This window comes from Tenrec ecaudatus, chromosome 15, assembly GCF_050624435.1.
Source record: "Tenrec ecaudatus isolate mTenEca1 chromosome 15, mTenEca1.hap1, whole genome shotgun sequence".
Lineage (NCBI taxonomy): Eukaryota > Metazoa > Chordata > Mammalia > Afrosoricida > Tenrecidae > Tenrec > Tenrec ecaudatus.
The window spans coordinates 21,687,036-21,701,521 of record NC_134544.1 but is presented as its reverse complement, the minus strand read 5'-3'; the positions used below and the strand labels follow the sequence as shown (position 1 = coordinate 21,701,521).

At 43.0% G+C, this 14,486-nt stretch overlaps 1 protein-coding gene across 1 annotated transcript in view; it reads right to left on the bottom strand.

Moving 5' to 3' along the window:
• CCDC68 (coiled-coil domain containing 68) overlaps nucleotides 1-14,486 on the bottom strand; it is a 34,016-nt gene that overhangs the window by 13,843 nt on the left and 5,687 nt on the right. Inside the window, exons 5-6 of the mRNA XM_075533166.1 lie at nucleotides 10,154-10,282; nucleotides 5,039-5,121 (exon numbers count right to left, since the gene is read on the bottom strand). Of these exons, the coding sequence (XP_075389281.1) occupies nucleotides 5,039-5,121; nucleotides 10,154-10,282 (212 nt within the window). The remainder of the gene's footprint in view (nucleotides 1-5,038; nucleotides 5,122-10,153; nucleotides 10,283-14,486) is intronic.

Sequence of the window (14,486 nt, the reverse complement as noted above, 5' to 3'; positions counted from 1 at the left end):
CTAGCCAAAAAATACCAAAAGAATGCAAACTGTGCAGGCTGAGTATTGGGATGGTTCTTATGAAATATGAAATCTAGTCATCTGTTATTCTTTAAAATGCAAGGCTCTATCCAGATGCATGGCTTCTTGAACATCCTTGAAGTTTTAGTACTTATAATTTAGTGAAAGTATTCCGTCTGAACAAAGAGGAAACAAAACATAACAGGAGCACAAGGCATACTGAAAGGAAGCAAATGTAACCGAAAGAGGCTAGTACAGAAAAAGAGCTCACCGCCCCTTGAAGAAATGGTATTATCTAGGGTTCGTGTTCTGTCTCGCAACATCCCAATCTACTTTGGGAACAGTGTATTCTCTGCCCACGCAAAACATAAATTGTGACATTGAAAGATAATCGAAGTAATTTTGCTTGCAGGAAGATAGGATTGATGTCCTTTTCCTATTCTTTCAGTGAAGTATAAGCATGTCATAGAAGCAAACAGAACAAGACACGCATTGATAGAGAAAAAAAGGCAGACAGGATCCTGCAGATCCTGGGGACTGCAGGAATAAGCAAGTCAATGATGTGTTCCTAGGTTTATTTTTGGCTCATATGCCCCAGACTGAGAGAGGAAGAAGCTGGAAGTCAGGAAATGTCAATGTTAGCATGCACACACACACACACACACACACACACACACCTCTAACAAAAAGGAGAGAAATTTGAGCCCTCCCCATAAAACCTCACTCAATTCACAACTAAAAACGGAGAGAAAAGATGTTCAACTCCGTTAATATTTGTACTAGAATTCTTAGCATTCAAGAAAGGATATTTAATTCCACCCTTCACTTTCAAAACTGAGAAAACCATTGGCTTTGCCTTGGCAATATAGGACAACGGTAGACTAGCCTCTTGGCAAGGAGCATACCCTCCATCTCTCTCTGTTGCCCAATGACTACGGATGGTGTGATCAAGAGAGACTGAGTTCATTGAGAACTGTCTCTGTATCCAGTTTCAAGAGGCTCTTCAATCTGTCTTTGGAATCATTGACACTATCAGAATGATTGGCTCTTGCGACAATTCCCTCTGCTCCTCGCTGTTAATTGAATTGTTCTTTGCTATCATGCTATCTTTTTACAAAGGTGGCGGTGGTGAAGTCCATGTGTTTACGACAAGGCTGCAGCTGAAAAATTAGTCAGGGTCTCCATTAGGAGTTCACCTTGGAAGCCTTTCTTTAGACCTCAGCAGTATATTGGGGAATAAATTGAACTCCCAAAGAGCATGTTGGTTTTAGTCACACAGACATTGTGAATCACAAGAGAAGTAATGATAACAAAATGTGGAGGCAACCTTTCTTTAAGGGAGAAAAGGGGGGAAAGGGGGAAAAGGAGGGAAAAGGGGGGAAAAGGGGGGGAAAGGGGGGAAAAGGGGGGAAAGGGGGGAAAGGGGGAAAAGGGGGGAAAAGGGGGGAAAAGGGGGGAAAAGGGGGGGAAAGGGGGGTCTTCAGTAGAATCTTTTATTCCTTATTGAAAATAATTAAGAAGTTTAGCATAATATATTTAAGGGGTACATTTTGATATGCAAAGAAAGATTGCATTGTTCTTCTGAGTCATAAAGATGTATACTGATTATTCTCTGAGATTATTTTTAATCATAGAAATTCCTTATTACAAGATACTGAAATTTTTATCAAAATAGAAGAATGAAACCCAGGAAAATTAGAAAAGGAAGATGGAGGGATATATGTCTTAATCAATTTATAAGCCTAAATGAAATGACATCATCCATTAACCCATTCAGGGAACCTGCTGTAGGCTATTCTTCGAATAAAGGGGAGGCCTACGTGGGAATGGGAGGGGTACCTGCCAAAGGCCATTGGTTGACTGAGAATGTAGCGTTTGGCCAATATCATCAGCCTCCTCAATACAGGAAGTGGCACTAAGCTGATCAGGGTTATTCCTATGGAATTTGAAAGGAAAATACAGAGACTATAAGCTGGTTGGTGAGATAAGAAAACATTGTAAAGAATAATCCATGCAGATTAAAGGGCAAGAGAAGAGTTACACTGCACAAATATGGACAGGCAAAGGAGAAGACACAGTAGCTTGGTTTCAAACTGTAGTTGGTAAAAGATGACTTTTCTGTGTCCCCACTACTGTCACCTTCTTGATGGCCCATCTCTCCAATCTTAAGCTACACAAGACCCCTTTATGTAAGTCACTTGGCCAAAACTCTATAGCTTTAACCAAAAGGCTCATATAAGTCATTTTATTTTCTTGCCACTTAGAAAACAGAATATCTCCACACATCTTTTAGAAACAGTTATTAAGTAATATAGATATTTGTGGGACCTCAAATCTATGAAGATTGTATAAGCCCGATAAAGGATTAAAACAACTGGCGAAATGGGGAAGAGATAGACTTTTCCTGGTACTGGCAGAAGAGCCCACTACCTGCAAAAGATGGAAGGAAACAGGCCTACACCTCACACCATGCACAAAAACAAACTCAATATAAACACTGGCCACTGTGGAAGTTACATAAGCTTCTGTCAATTTGCGAAGGGGTGGAGTCTAAAACAAATGTAAAAGCAATCTCACCACTTGGTATTTACCCTAAGGGAATAAAGTATACAACGTGGAGAGACACATGCACACCCATGTCCACTGCAGCAATTCCGATAGGAGCAAGAAGAGGGAGACCATCAAACCCCCCATCTCTAGAGGAATGGGTAAGCAAACTCCGGTGCATACACACAAGAGAAGATTACATATCCTTAAAAAACAATTACCAGTCCCTCGAACGCCTCATGAAGTGGCGAGCAGTGAAGGACATTGAACTCAGCAGAGGCAGTCAGGCTCATAAAGAGAAATCATTTATGACAGTGTTACTATAAAGGGGAAAAAAGAAAAAGAAAAATGGCTTTCACACCAAAGCACAAGATTTTACAGACTCTGAGGAGACCGAGGCTGACAAGGAAGGAGAAGGGCAGAGACAGGCGGGTACGGAGGGAGGGAGATGCTTACAGAAAAGAATCGTGGGAAATGGAAGAACAAAAGCAACCCACATACAGGAAGGGTTTCATGGGCTACAGCCACTGCATGGGTGAGGTGGGTTGGGCAACTCCATATGTGTCTTTATTTGTCATTTTGATAGTCCACAAACAAGAGGGGAAATAAAGAGAGAAGGATAAAGAAGAGAGAGAGTCATGGCCTTAAACTCCCTCTGGATTCTTAGTCATCAGATCTCAGCACTGCCCTGAGCGGAAAGGAGAAGGGAAACCAACTGCAAGGTCTTTTTCATCCTGGTGCTCTGACACCTCTCTCCAAAGCCAAAGCACCCAGTCCCTAAGAGCTTCCTGCGAATTCCTTTTAATAGCAGCTCATGTATCCTGGAATTGAAAACAAAGAACATTTTAGCATTTAAACCACTTATGCCATTGACACCAAGATGGATGAAAAATCCTATTATCCTTAAAAAAAGGGGGGGGGGGGAATAAAGTCAAACTGAGGCTTCATGGATGCTCAGTGGAAAGCCAGTAGTCCTGCACGGATAAGCTCTCTCACTGAAGCAATGAAAAGAAAAAAAGGCCATGGTTTAAATAAAATTAAGCAGTGAGTATTTGAAAATAATGTCAAGACGTGCTTTTCATAGTATTTTCTCCACCTCTATGGAATGATATGGAATGAGACGCAGTGCTACAAACCTATTTTAGAAGTCTACCTTCAGCGGCTACCTGCATGTTTACCGGAAGAAAGATAAGAAAGGAATAACTTATTATGAGGGTCTCTCAACTCAGAAACCTCACTGCCATCAAGTCGATGCCAACTAGGCAGCATATAGGCCAGGTGAGAACTCCCCGTGAGGTTCGGAAACTGGAATTCCTTACAGGAGTCCAAAGAAAGCCTCGTGTTTTTTTCCCCGAGGAGCAGCAGGTGGTTTCCAAGTGATGAGCTTGCAGTCAGCAGCCCCGTGTGTAACCATACATAGGTGTGCACTCTTGCCTGGGCCAACCCATTTCTGTGGCTCTGGCAGAAAGGGACACAAAAATGCATGAATATGACAGAAGGCACAATATGCAAGGAATGGTGGAAAAAGAAACTCGTTAGAGAAGGACAGAAAATGGGGAGAGACAAGACACTTTGAGAGACGGATGGTGAGACTGTGTGACTAAATGAAGGAGAAGAGCCATTCGTGTCTCCTGAGCATCCTAACCGCCCCTGAGAACCTAATGAGCACCAGCTCTTGGTGGACCGATCTTGAAATAGACCAGACTGTGACCATCTCACCTTTACAGCAGAGCATGCAATGACCATGACGAACTTGAACTTAAAAAGACAAAAAAAAGGCAAAACCTCAGCTAACGTCACTTGAAGGGTGATGTGATACTCCACAGATTGTTCTGATAGCCCTTGGGTAGTAAGCCATTTGAGGTGATACCCAAAATTCATTTCCACCCCTAGCGGACTCCTGTAGATTCTGTGGCTACTTGGAATGAACTTAAGAGTATTTGTAAGTCCAGAGAACCAAGGTTGCCTTTCGTTATCTGCAGCCACTGGGGAGGATCCCAAAAGGACTAGGTTTCCACTAGTGGGCCATCCCATCCCATGCCAACGTTAGCAGAGATCAATTACCAAACAACATAAAATCAGAACAAAAGCACCACAGGGGATGGAGGGCCTCCAGCAACTTCTTGAGCACCACATGGAAAGCAGAGAGGGCTCTGCACTCTTGAGAGGAACGAGCCCTCCCAGGGAGGTTCCTGGGAACTCTTTTCTCTGGTTCTCCCAGGAGTGGGAACGGAGAAGGGACACACTTATGAATCCTGGGGACATTGCATTGGTAGGGGTCCAGTTCCTTCCAGGGTGGCAGTGTGTCTAGCCACGGTCAATGTCCCACCATGTCTATCCATGGTCAATGTCCCACCGTGTCTATCCACGGTCAATGTCCCACCGTGTCTATCCACGGTCAATGTCCCACTGTGTCTATCCACGGTCAATGTCCCACCGCCAAGAACAAAGCTATCAAGGATTGCGGAGAGTGAGGGGCTGAGTGGCAAACCTTTTTGTATACGCAGTGCTGGGTTTGAGTTGTACCAGCTTGCTTTCCAAAGATGTTTTCCTTTCCAGCAGGGTTCTCTTTTCCTAGGAGAAAATAAAATTGTTTATTTACTTGGGTGTCGTGCGTGTGCGCACACGCATTCCATAAGGCATGCCTGTAAAGTGTTCACAGAAAGATGCTTTTTCACAATACCATAAGCACTGCTTGAACTGAAGGGCTAATTTCAAAGGAGCGGTTACACCCTGGACCCCGGTGAAACCTGAACAGGACAGGTTCTGGTGTGGTTGGCAGTTACTCAACAATAGGTCAAGACCAGTTGCCATTTCCCAACGGATATTCTGTGAGCAGCTAGAGGTATCAATTGTCCATGTATTTTTAATGAAGGATTAAGAGCACAGATGATAAAATAGGCTCCTAATTAAGATGCAGCAGAGATGAAGACATTGAAAAACAAGCTCTGAAGAATTCCTTCATTTATTAACCAGCCTGGATTTTTCTAACTAAAGAGAAAAGAGGCAAGCCTTGGAAAAAGCAGGATGGACAATGATATTCTGATTTATTTATTTTGATGGTTGCTCCTGATAAAAGGCTTTGGTCTACTTTCGATGCCAGCACAGGAGATTGGGAAAAGGCAGGAATTGGTGTGGTCGAGATGGATGGGGTCAACTCTTTCCTGCTGCGGTGTTTATTTACATGGATATCACAGAAGGCAGTGCTGGGTCGCAGAAAAATCAGAAAGGGTTTTGGATCCAGACGGTCCTCATTTTACAACTTCATAGCTGGGTGATTTGGGCCATGATTTTAATTTCTCTAGGCCTATCGTGGTTTTTTGTTTGTTTGTTTTTAAATTACCAAAACCAAAAAATCAGAAAATTACATGGTGTGTGTGGTTTGAATAACCTAGTGGGCCACTGTTTTATAAGAGTCAAGGATTATTTCTTTCTCTCAGATAACTTCTTTATGTTTAACTTTACTTTTTTTAATTTGATTAGATCCGGACTATGTGAAATCGCTAGATAACCCCAAAGGTTATAGTTTAATAACTCTAAGTGGCACTAAACAGTTTTCTATCTAACCTAGCAATCTATTCCATGGCCTTTTGTGTAGAATGTCTGTGGCTAAATTGTTCTGTTTAAGTTCATCTTATTCTGTCCTATATTGATTGATGGATTGAATAAAGCCCTGACTGTGCGTGCACTCACTCTTGTCACATCAAGAATACAAGTGTACATATCTTCTTTGGAATCGCTAAAACGGGGTCTTCAGTTATACTCATGAGTCAGTTACAATTCACTCATAGCAACCCTCCATAGCAACCCAATTTTGATTCATAAATCTTCACGGTTCAAGAAAACCAGACATCTGGACAAACAAATCTTCTACCTTATAGAAGTAGTATGTAGTTTGGGTTCTTCACCCTTCCTCTTTGACAAAACAGAAAATTACTACTGTATCAGCTGACACTTCCCCGAGACAGTATCTTCTGGAAAGAATAAAGGACTTACACTTCCACTGAAGATCCCTTTGCCCTGCTTGTCGTCTTAAAGACCTCTGGTGGCTCAGGGGCTAAAACATTCTACCATTAACCAAAAGGTCAGTGATTTGAACCCATCAGGCCCTCTTGCAGAGAGAGGTGCAGCAATCTGCTTCTATCTACTCTACAGACTTGCCATGAGTCTCAAACACAGCAGGTCGTGGGAGTGTCGATCAGCATATGTGCCCATTTAGACCACTACCAAATAGTAGCTTCGAAATGACTTAGGAACCAAATACATCATTTCTTAATCATGAGACAATCCAGACGTAGGGGTGAGGCTGTGAGCTAGTAACGGAGGGTGAGAACTCATTCCTCACTTACCCTCTCCTCATCTACCCAACGATGATGAGCCACTGAGGGGTCTTGAAAGCTCCTCGGAGCGTTACAAATCTTGTTTTGCTAAATCAACACCACTAAACCAAATCATATGAAGCAACCAAGTTCCTTTTCCTGCTAGCAAAAGGAACATATGCCATACTAAAATGCCCTTATTGGGCATTTTTGCTGGCTTGTCACCGTGTTTATGGAATTCATTCTCACCGCATTACTGATTAAAGTGGGACAGATGGCGCAGAGCTTAAGTAATGTCTCCATTACTAGACCTCATACCACTAATGGCTATTTGTTGGAGCAGCGACTTGTTCAAACGAGTAGAAAATGCATCCTGCTCCAGGGGGAACCGACGGCCAGGGCAGCATTTATCAGCTTTGGCTGTGGATGTTCATTTGTAATTTTCATTTCCTTTTGGACCTCATGCCTTCTGCTGATGAGTGGGAAATTCTAAGTAATCCCTCACCCTGTGCACACGGCCCCTTCCCCACCTGAGAGGCCCTTCCTCAGAGCCTGTGTTCTGGGTGTCTCCCTTAAACCAAGAAAATGTTGCCAAGGCATCTTTCAGTATAGTTTGTTGATCTGCTTGTTTGTTTTGCAAATATATTTAATTCTATGTATTCCAAATATTTTCTAACTTCAGGACATTGTGCCAGCACCCCTTCCCCACCAGCTCTACCTCCCGGAGACACCAACAGCCCCCTCCCCCACCAGAAAGTCCCTGAACTAGAGGGTTCACAGAAGGTTTCTGCAGGTTCTTGCTGAGCTTAGGAGTGGGCACCCTTTGCTCTTACTCTCTAAGCTAGCAGTTCTCAACCTGTGGGTCAAGACCCCTTTGGGGGTCAAATGACACTTTCACAGGGGTCGCCGGATTCCTAACAGTAGCAAAATGACAGTAATGAAGTAGCAACAAAAACAATGTTATGGTTGGCGGGTCACCACCACATGAGGAGCTGTATGAAAGGGTCGCGGCGTGAGGGAGCTTGAGAACCCCTGCCCTAAGTGCACAGAGTTCCAACAGGCAGACCACACATGTGGGCCAATATGGATCAGGGCTGGATTCTCTTAAAACACACTTCCCAGATCTCAGCTACTCATTCTACCGCATGTGAAGTCGGCAGCCCTCCCTCCAACAGGCTTTTCCGCCCTGGTGGTGGATTGTTTATATGTGGAGCTGCTATCCACCTGGCCAACAGTTCGGCACCACCAGCAGTTCTGAGGGAGAAAGAATGGGCTTCCATAGGACCTCGAGGAAAACGAAAGAAGGGAGGTCTGAAGCATTCCATGGGTCCCACATTATTCACAACACACTACACTGTACTCTCCACAAAAACAGAGACTCTGTTTGGTCCATGAACAAGTGCATGCATCCCCCACCTCTGCCTGACTCTGAGAAGGTTGGTACTCTGGTTGGTACTCTGACTCTGAGAAGGTTGGTATTCTGACTCTGAGAAGGTTGGTACTCTGGTTGGTACACTGACTCTGAGAAGGTTGGTACTCTGACTCTGAGAAGGTTGGTACTCTGGTTGGTACTCTGACTCTGAGAAGGTTGGTACTCTGACTCTGAGAAGGTTGGTACTCTGACTCTGAGAAGGTTGGTACTCTGGTTGGTACACTGACTCTGAGAAGGTTGGTACTCTGACTCTGAGAAGGTTGGTACTCTGGTTGGTACTCTGACTCTGAGAAGGTTGGTACTCTGACTCTGAGAAGGTTGGTACTCTGACTCTGAGAAGGTTGGTACTCTGGTTGGTACACTGACTCTGAGAAGGTTGGTACTCTGACTCTGAGAAGGTTGGTACTCTGGTTGGTACTCTGACTCTGAGAAGGTTGGTACTCTGACTCTGAGAAGGTTGGTACTCTGACTCTGAGAAGGTTGGTACTCTGGTTGGTACTCTGACTCTGAGAAGGTTGGTACTCTGGTTGGTACTCTGACTCTGAGAAGGTTGGTACTCTGATTGGTACTCTGACTCTGAGAAGGTTGGTACTCTGGTGGGTACTCTGACTCTGAGAAGTTGGTTCTCTGGTTTATTTATTGATTGCATAAACAGTTGAGTGACTATGCCTCAAAATCTATTTTTAACTTGGAATTTCTCAAATAACATTAACCGAGTAAGGGTCATAAGAGACAATCTAGCGACAGCACCTCTAGCTGGTCTGGGCAAGATGGATCGGAAGTTGAAGTCTGTTCTCTTATTTACTGAGAGACTCTGTTCAACTTTGCAGATGCCAGCTTTCCACTTGTTTGGCTTGCTATTAAAATGGAAACCCGTATTTCTTGAATACCTGAATTCCAAAGTCGTAGCTGTGGATAATTCCACTTACATGCTTATTTGTGGTGTATATGTGAAAGGCTGGCTAGTTTAGAGAACACAAGAAACATAAGAGCTTTTGTTAAAAATTATTTTAAATGGCTTTTTGTTGGTTCTTCCTTACACTGGCTCTCGCTTTTTCGTTTCACTTGTGTTCTATTGTATTTTGTGAAGATGCGTGCAAAGGAGCTACCATTCCAACAGCTCGCGCATGCGCAAGTCAGTGTCACCGCTGACGTTCTCCACGCTGACCGGCATTCTCGTCCCTTCCCACAGCATCCCTCCACCCATCCCCACTTGTCCCTGCTCCCTATGTTTCTCACCTGTCAGAATCCTGTGGTCAACCGATCCCCCCCTGAACAAGCCTTTGAGAGAGCACAATGGTCAAGGCAGACATATTTTACTAATCAAGTTAAGCTGTTGTCTCATTCAAAGGGGTTTGAGGTAAAAGGTTTAAAGATTGCCTCAGGGCAATCATTTGGAGACTTCACCCAGCCTCCGTGCTTCTAGAAGGTCTGGACTACTTCATGCAAGCTAACTCTCTCCTAACGCAGCCCTGAATTTTTACAAACCTAACGTGAACTTGAGTGGGCAAATTGGGTGCTTTGCTAAGCCTAATGTGGAAAAATACTTTGACTGGCAAGGATCCATGGTGCTGCTAGTAGGTGGACTGAGTGATCTTGTCCACTGTTTCCACACATAGCCTCCCTGCGTTGACTTTCTAAGATACTTTTACTCCAAAGAGGACCTGATAGAAGAAATGAGTCCAGCAGTTGGTAAGAGATAAATCAATCATTATAAAATGGACCACATTAATGTTGAGGTGAGGCTACAAAATGTATGGAATTCTCTGACAGCACCAGCTATGGGAAGGGCGCTCCTGCCTGTCTAAGCTGTTTGTTGTCAGGGAGGGACCCGTTCCACTCCTCCGTTCCTTACCTTTTCCATTTGCTGCAGAAGGTTCTCCAATTCTGTGATTCTATTGTGCTTTTCTTCTAGCTTTTCAGCAACTTGATTCAAATTTTCAACATGCTGTTTCAATTTCTGTTCTTTCTCAAGCTTGGTAACCTTTGGTTAGAAAAAGAGTTGTCAGATTCTTGTTTTTAATAAAGTCATGCAAGTGTTATTTCTTTAATTTTCTGAGAAATCCAAATGGAATAATCTTCACTTGTTTAGAATCACTCTTTGGAACCCATGTCTTCTTCAGAATAACCATGATTAGACATTAGAACCCTAGATGGATGAAGCAATTTGTAATATGTAAATGTCTATTATCCCAAAAGGCTTACATTTGCCCACAATGCCTAGTACTTTGACAGGTATAATGAAGAGAGAGATGAATTTAAGAAAGGAAACTTCCCCCACACTTTTTTGAAGTATAGTTTTTATCCAGAATAAAAGTAAAATCTGTGTTCAACTAAAGAAAAATGGCATCTTTGTCACCAGAAAGTGCCCCCAAAGGTGAATAATCTCACACTGTGTTAGGGGTTAGTTCAAAGCCTCTGGCCAAAGCAAGGTGACTGGGGATGAGAGTATCCCATGGGCAGTCCTTGGTCACACTTGGAAGTGCTTCCATTGACTTTTACTGAGTGTGCATGTGCACACACAAGTGTGTCTACTGAAGGGAACTCACACTCTCATAGTTGAAAAAACAAGGTGCTGGGTTGAACCCGCTTAGAAGGGACTCCAATCTTCTAGGGCCCCACCATCACGCTGTCTACTTATGGTCCATAAACAGAAGCTCACATCTCTCTCAGGCTCTTTATCTGCATGCCAAACACCAGTGAGTTTGCAACTCATGCGTCCATGCCAGAGTCACCATGTGGACGGTGCAGCCCTGCAGTGGATTTCGTCCTCTGCTCCCCTCCCCGCCTTCCTGGAGCTGGAGCTGATAGAGCATCTGGCCTATCCCAGCCCCAAACAAGAATTAGTTTCCCGTCCAAGTGTCTTATATTTTGAGTACCAGAAACAAACACCTACCTTATTTTCTCTACACTCCTAGAACATATTCTTCAGATTAAAATAACAAATATGTATGTATGTGTTTGTATATATAAATATATTCATATGCATCTTAAGCTATGTAATGGACATTTTAATCATATGTGTAAATCTGAACAATAACAAAATATCCACTTCTATCAAGTCAATTCTGATGCATGTATAAAGTTTCCAAAGTTTTCTAAATATTTACAGGAGCACCTGATGGGTCTGAACTACTAAACTTGTGGCTCAAAAACAAAAACAAAATAATAAAATACACACTGCCATTGAGTCGATACTGACTCATAGAGACCCTAAATGACAGGGTAGAATTGCCCCTATGGGTTTCAAAGTGGGTAACTCTTTAAAGGAATAAAAAGCCTCATCTTTCCCCTATGGAGAGGCTAGTGGTTTAGAACTGCTGACATTGCAGCTAGCAGTCCACCATGTAACCACTAAACCAGTAGGTCTCCTTGAACTTTTGGATAGGGTACTTCAATTTAATCAGGCATTCAGGTGTTTGTTTGTTTTTTAACATTATTAACCAAACAGAAATGGGTATCCTTTAAAGATTTTTTTTTAAGATTAAAAAACAAAAAGAATCAGGAGAAGCAAAATCAAAACTAGAAGGTGAATGCCTAATGGTTCCTAGTGGAAACTCTCATAAACTCGTCATTGACAGGTGAGAGGACTGAGTAAGAAGCATGATCAAGGGTGGGGAAGAACTCTCTGGTGAACTTTCGTGGGCCTCTCTTCGCTAAAGCTTTGGCTTGCTTTCTCAAAACACTCTCATAGGAAGCTTTTATCAGTCTTGTTGTTAGGTGCCATTGAGTTGGTTTTGGCCCATAGTGACCCTGTGCACACAGAACTAAACACTGCCTGGTTCTGTGCCTTCCTCACCATTGTTCCTGTGCCTGAGCCCATTGTCATAGCCACTGTGTCAATCCATCTCATTAAGGGCCTTCCTCTTTTCCAATGCCCTTCCACTATCCCAAGCATGACGTCCCTCTCCAGGGACTGGTCTCTCCTGACATTATGTCCAAAATATGTATGACAAAATCTTGCCATCCTTGTCTCTAAGGAGCACCCTGCCCCTACTTCTTCCAAGACAGATCAATTTGTCCATTTAGGAGTCCATGGTATTTTCAATATTCTTTGCCAGGACCACAATCCAAATGGATCCATTCGTCCCTATTCAATGTCCAACTGTTTCATGCATATGAGGCAATTTAACATACCCTGGCTTGTGTCAGGCACCCCAGTCCTCAAAGTAACATCCCTTCCATTCTAAAGAGCAACACTCTAAAGAGGTCTTGTGGAGCAGATTAACCGAGTGGAATTCATCTTTGCCATCTGGACTGCTGCTTCCATGAGCATTGATTGTGGATTAATGCAAGAGGAAATTCTTGACTTCAATCTTTTCTCTATTTGTCATGATGTTACCTACTGGTCTCGTTGTGAGGATTACTTTGGTCTCCTCTACACGGAGTCTTCCTTCATACTGAAGGCCATAATCCTTGACCTTCACTAGCATGTTCTTCAAGTCCTCCTCGCTTTCCACAAGGAGGAGGTGGCATCTACATATCACAGGTTGTACCAAGCTTTCCTCCAGTCCTAATGTCACATTCTTCTTCCTAATGAAAGGATACAACCCTGGCGCACACCTTTCCTGAGTTTCAACCAGGCTAGATTCCCTTGTGCTGTTCACACACTGCCTTTTGTTCCATGCAAAGGTTCTGAATGACCACAATGGAGTGTTCTGGAACCCCCATTCTTCTCATGGTTATTCATAGTTTGTTATGATCCACACAGTTGGATTAATAAAACACACATAAACATCTTTCTGGTATTCCCAGCTTTCCGCCAAGGTCCGTATGGCATCATGATTGGCCCTCCAGAAATGTAACAATTAAATGACTGGAGCCTTCCAAAAAACTATTGCCATGACCTTTGCTCTTGACAAGTCCCTCTCGCTTTGACTGGGTCATTTCCCCTCTTGATGACCATTGTTTTTATTGGGTTTTGTCTTCAGGATCATACTGATAAAGCTATGTCAGATCTCATAATTCTTTCAAGAACCACTTCAGGATCTTGATACCATCTAAAATATTCATTGAAGGCTCTTCCCTTGACTGCAGCTGATCTAAGCAAAATAGTTCTAGCTGCCATCAAGCAGAGAGTTTGCTCAACTTTAATTTTTTAGTCAGAATTATGTAAGCCCAAACAATGGAGATCTCTATAGAGCTGGCTGTTGTTTCTGCTGTTAATCCTCAGTCCTCTCAAATTAAGACACATGCAAGATTAATAATTTTTCTCAAAAATTGATGTGGATGGTCTGCCACTGATGGTTTTATCTTCAACAGCATCTCGTCCCTTCTTAAAATGAGTTTGACTATTTATATATTACTGATTCTTTTGAGCATTGTTCCTCTCAACGTTTTGCAAACACCACTATTCTTCTGCCCAAGATGCAACATACATCTGATGTTTGTTCCTGCTTCAATGTTGACAGAATTCATGTTGTTCTGACATGGGTTCTTTTCAAGCCAATGTCCTTCTAGTGCCTCAAACTAGCCCTGTAAGGTAGGTAGGTTATAAAAAGTTGGTATGACAGTTTCTTTTTTTTCTTTATAATATGCATTTGCCGTTAAATTTTTGAAGACCTCCCATAGGTATGTATTTATAAAGGAACTTCAAAAAAAACAATTCGTGGGAAAATGGAATTAAAAGATCATTGAATCTTTCCACAAACGTCTTAAATTCCACATGTGTGTATGTGTGTGTGTAACTATAACCAAGCAACCAAACCCATGGTCGAGTGAATTGCTACTCATAGTAACCCTAGGAGGGCACAGTAGAACTGATCCCTAAGGAAGCAGACACCCTCCTCTTTCTCCAACGAGCAGTTCATGGTTCAAAGTGCTGAACTTAGGGCTAGCAGGCAACATTTAACCCACTATGCCACCAAGATTCCTGATTGTGTGTGTGTGTGTGTGTGTGTGTGTTTAAACTAAAGCATGGATAACACTTGCCAGACCCAATTCTTTTCCATTTTAGAGGCAAGAAAATACAAGTGCAGAGTTTGGGTCATCTCATTAGTCAGAGGTAGCATCAGAAGAGAAGCCACCAATTTTGCTGGGGCCGGTCCTGACATCCACGCAGGGTGGCACTGCCTCCATCCTACCCCGGTGCTCTGCAGAGGCTCGAGGTGTATAGGAGTCTATCACTCCGCAGCTTAGCTGCATCTCAACACTGAGTTAAGTGAGCCCAGTTGGCTCAGTGGTGTAGT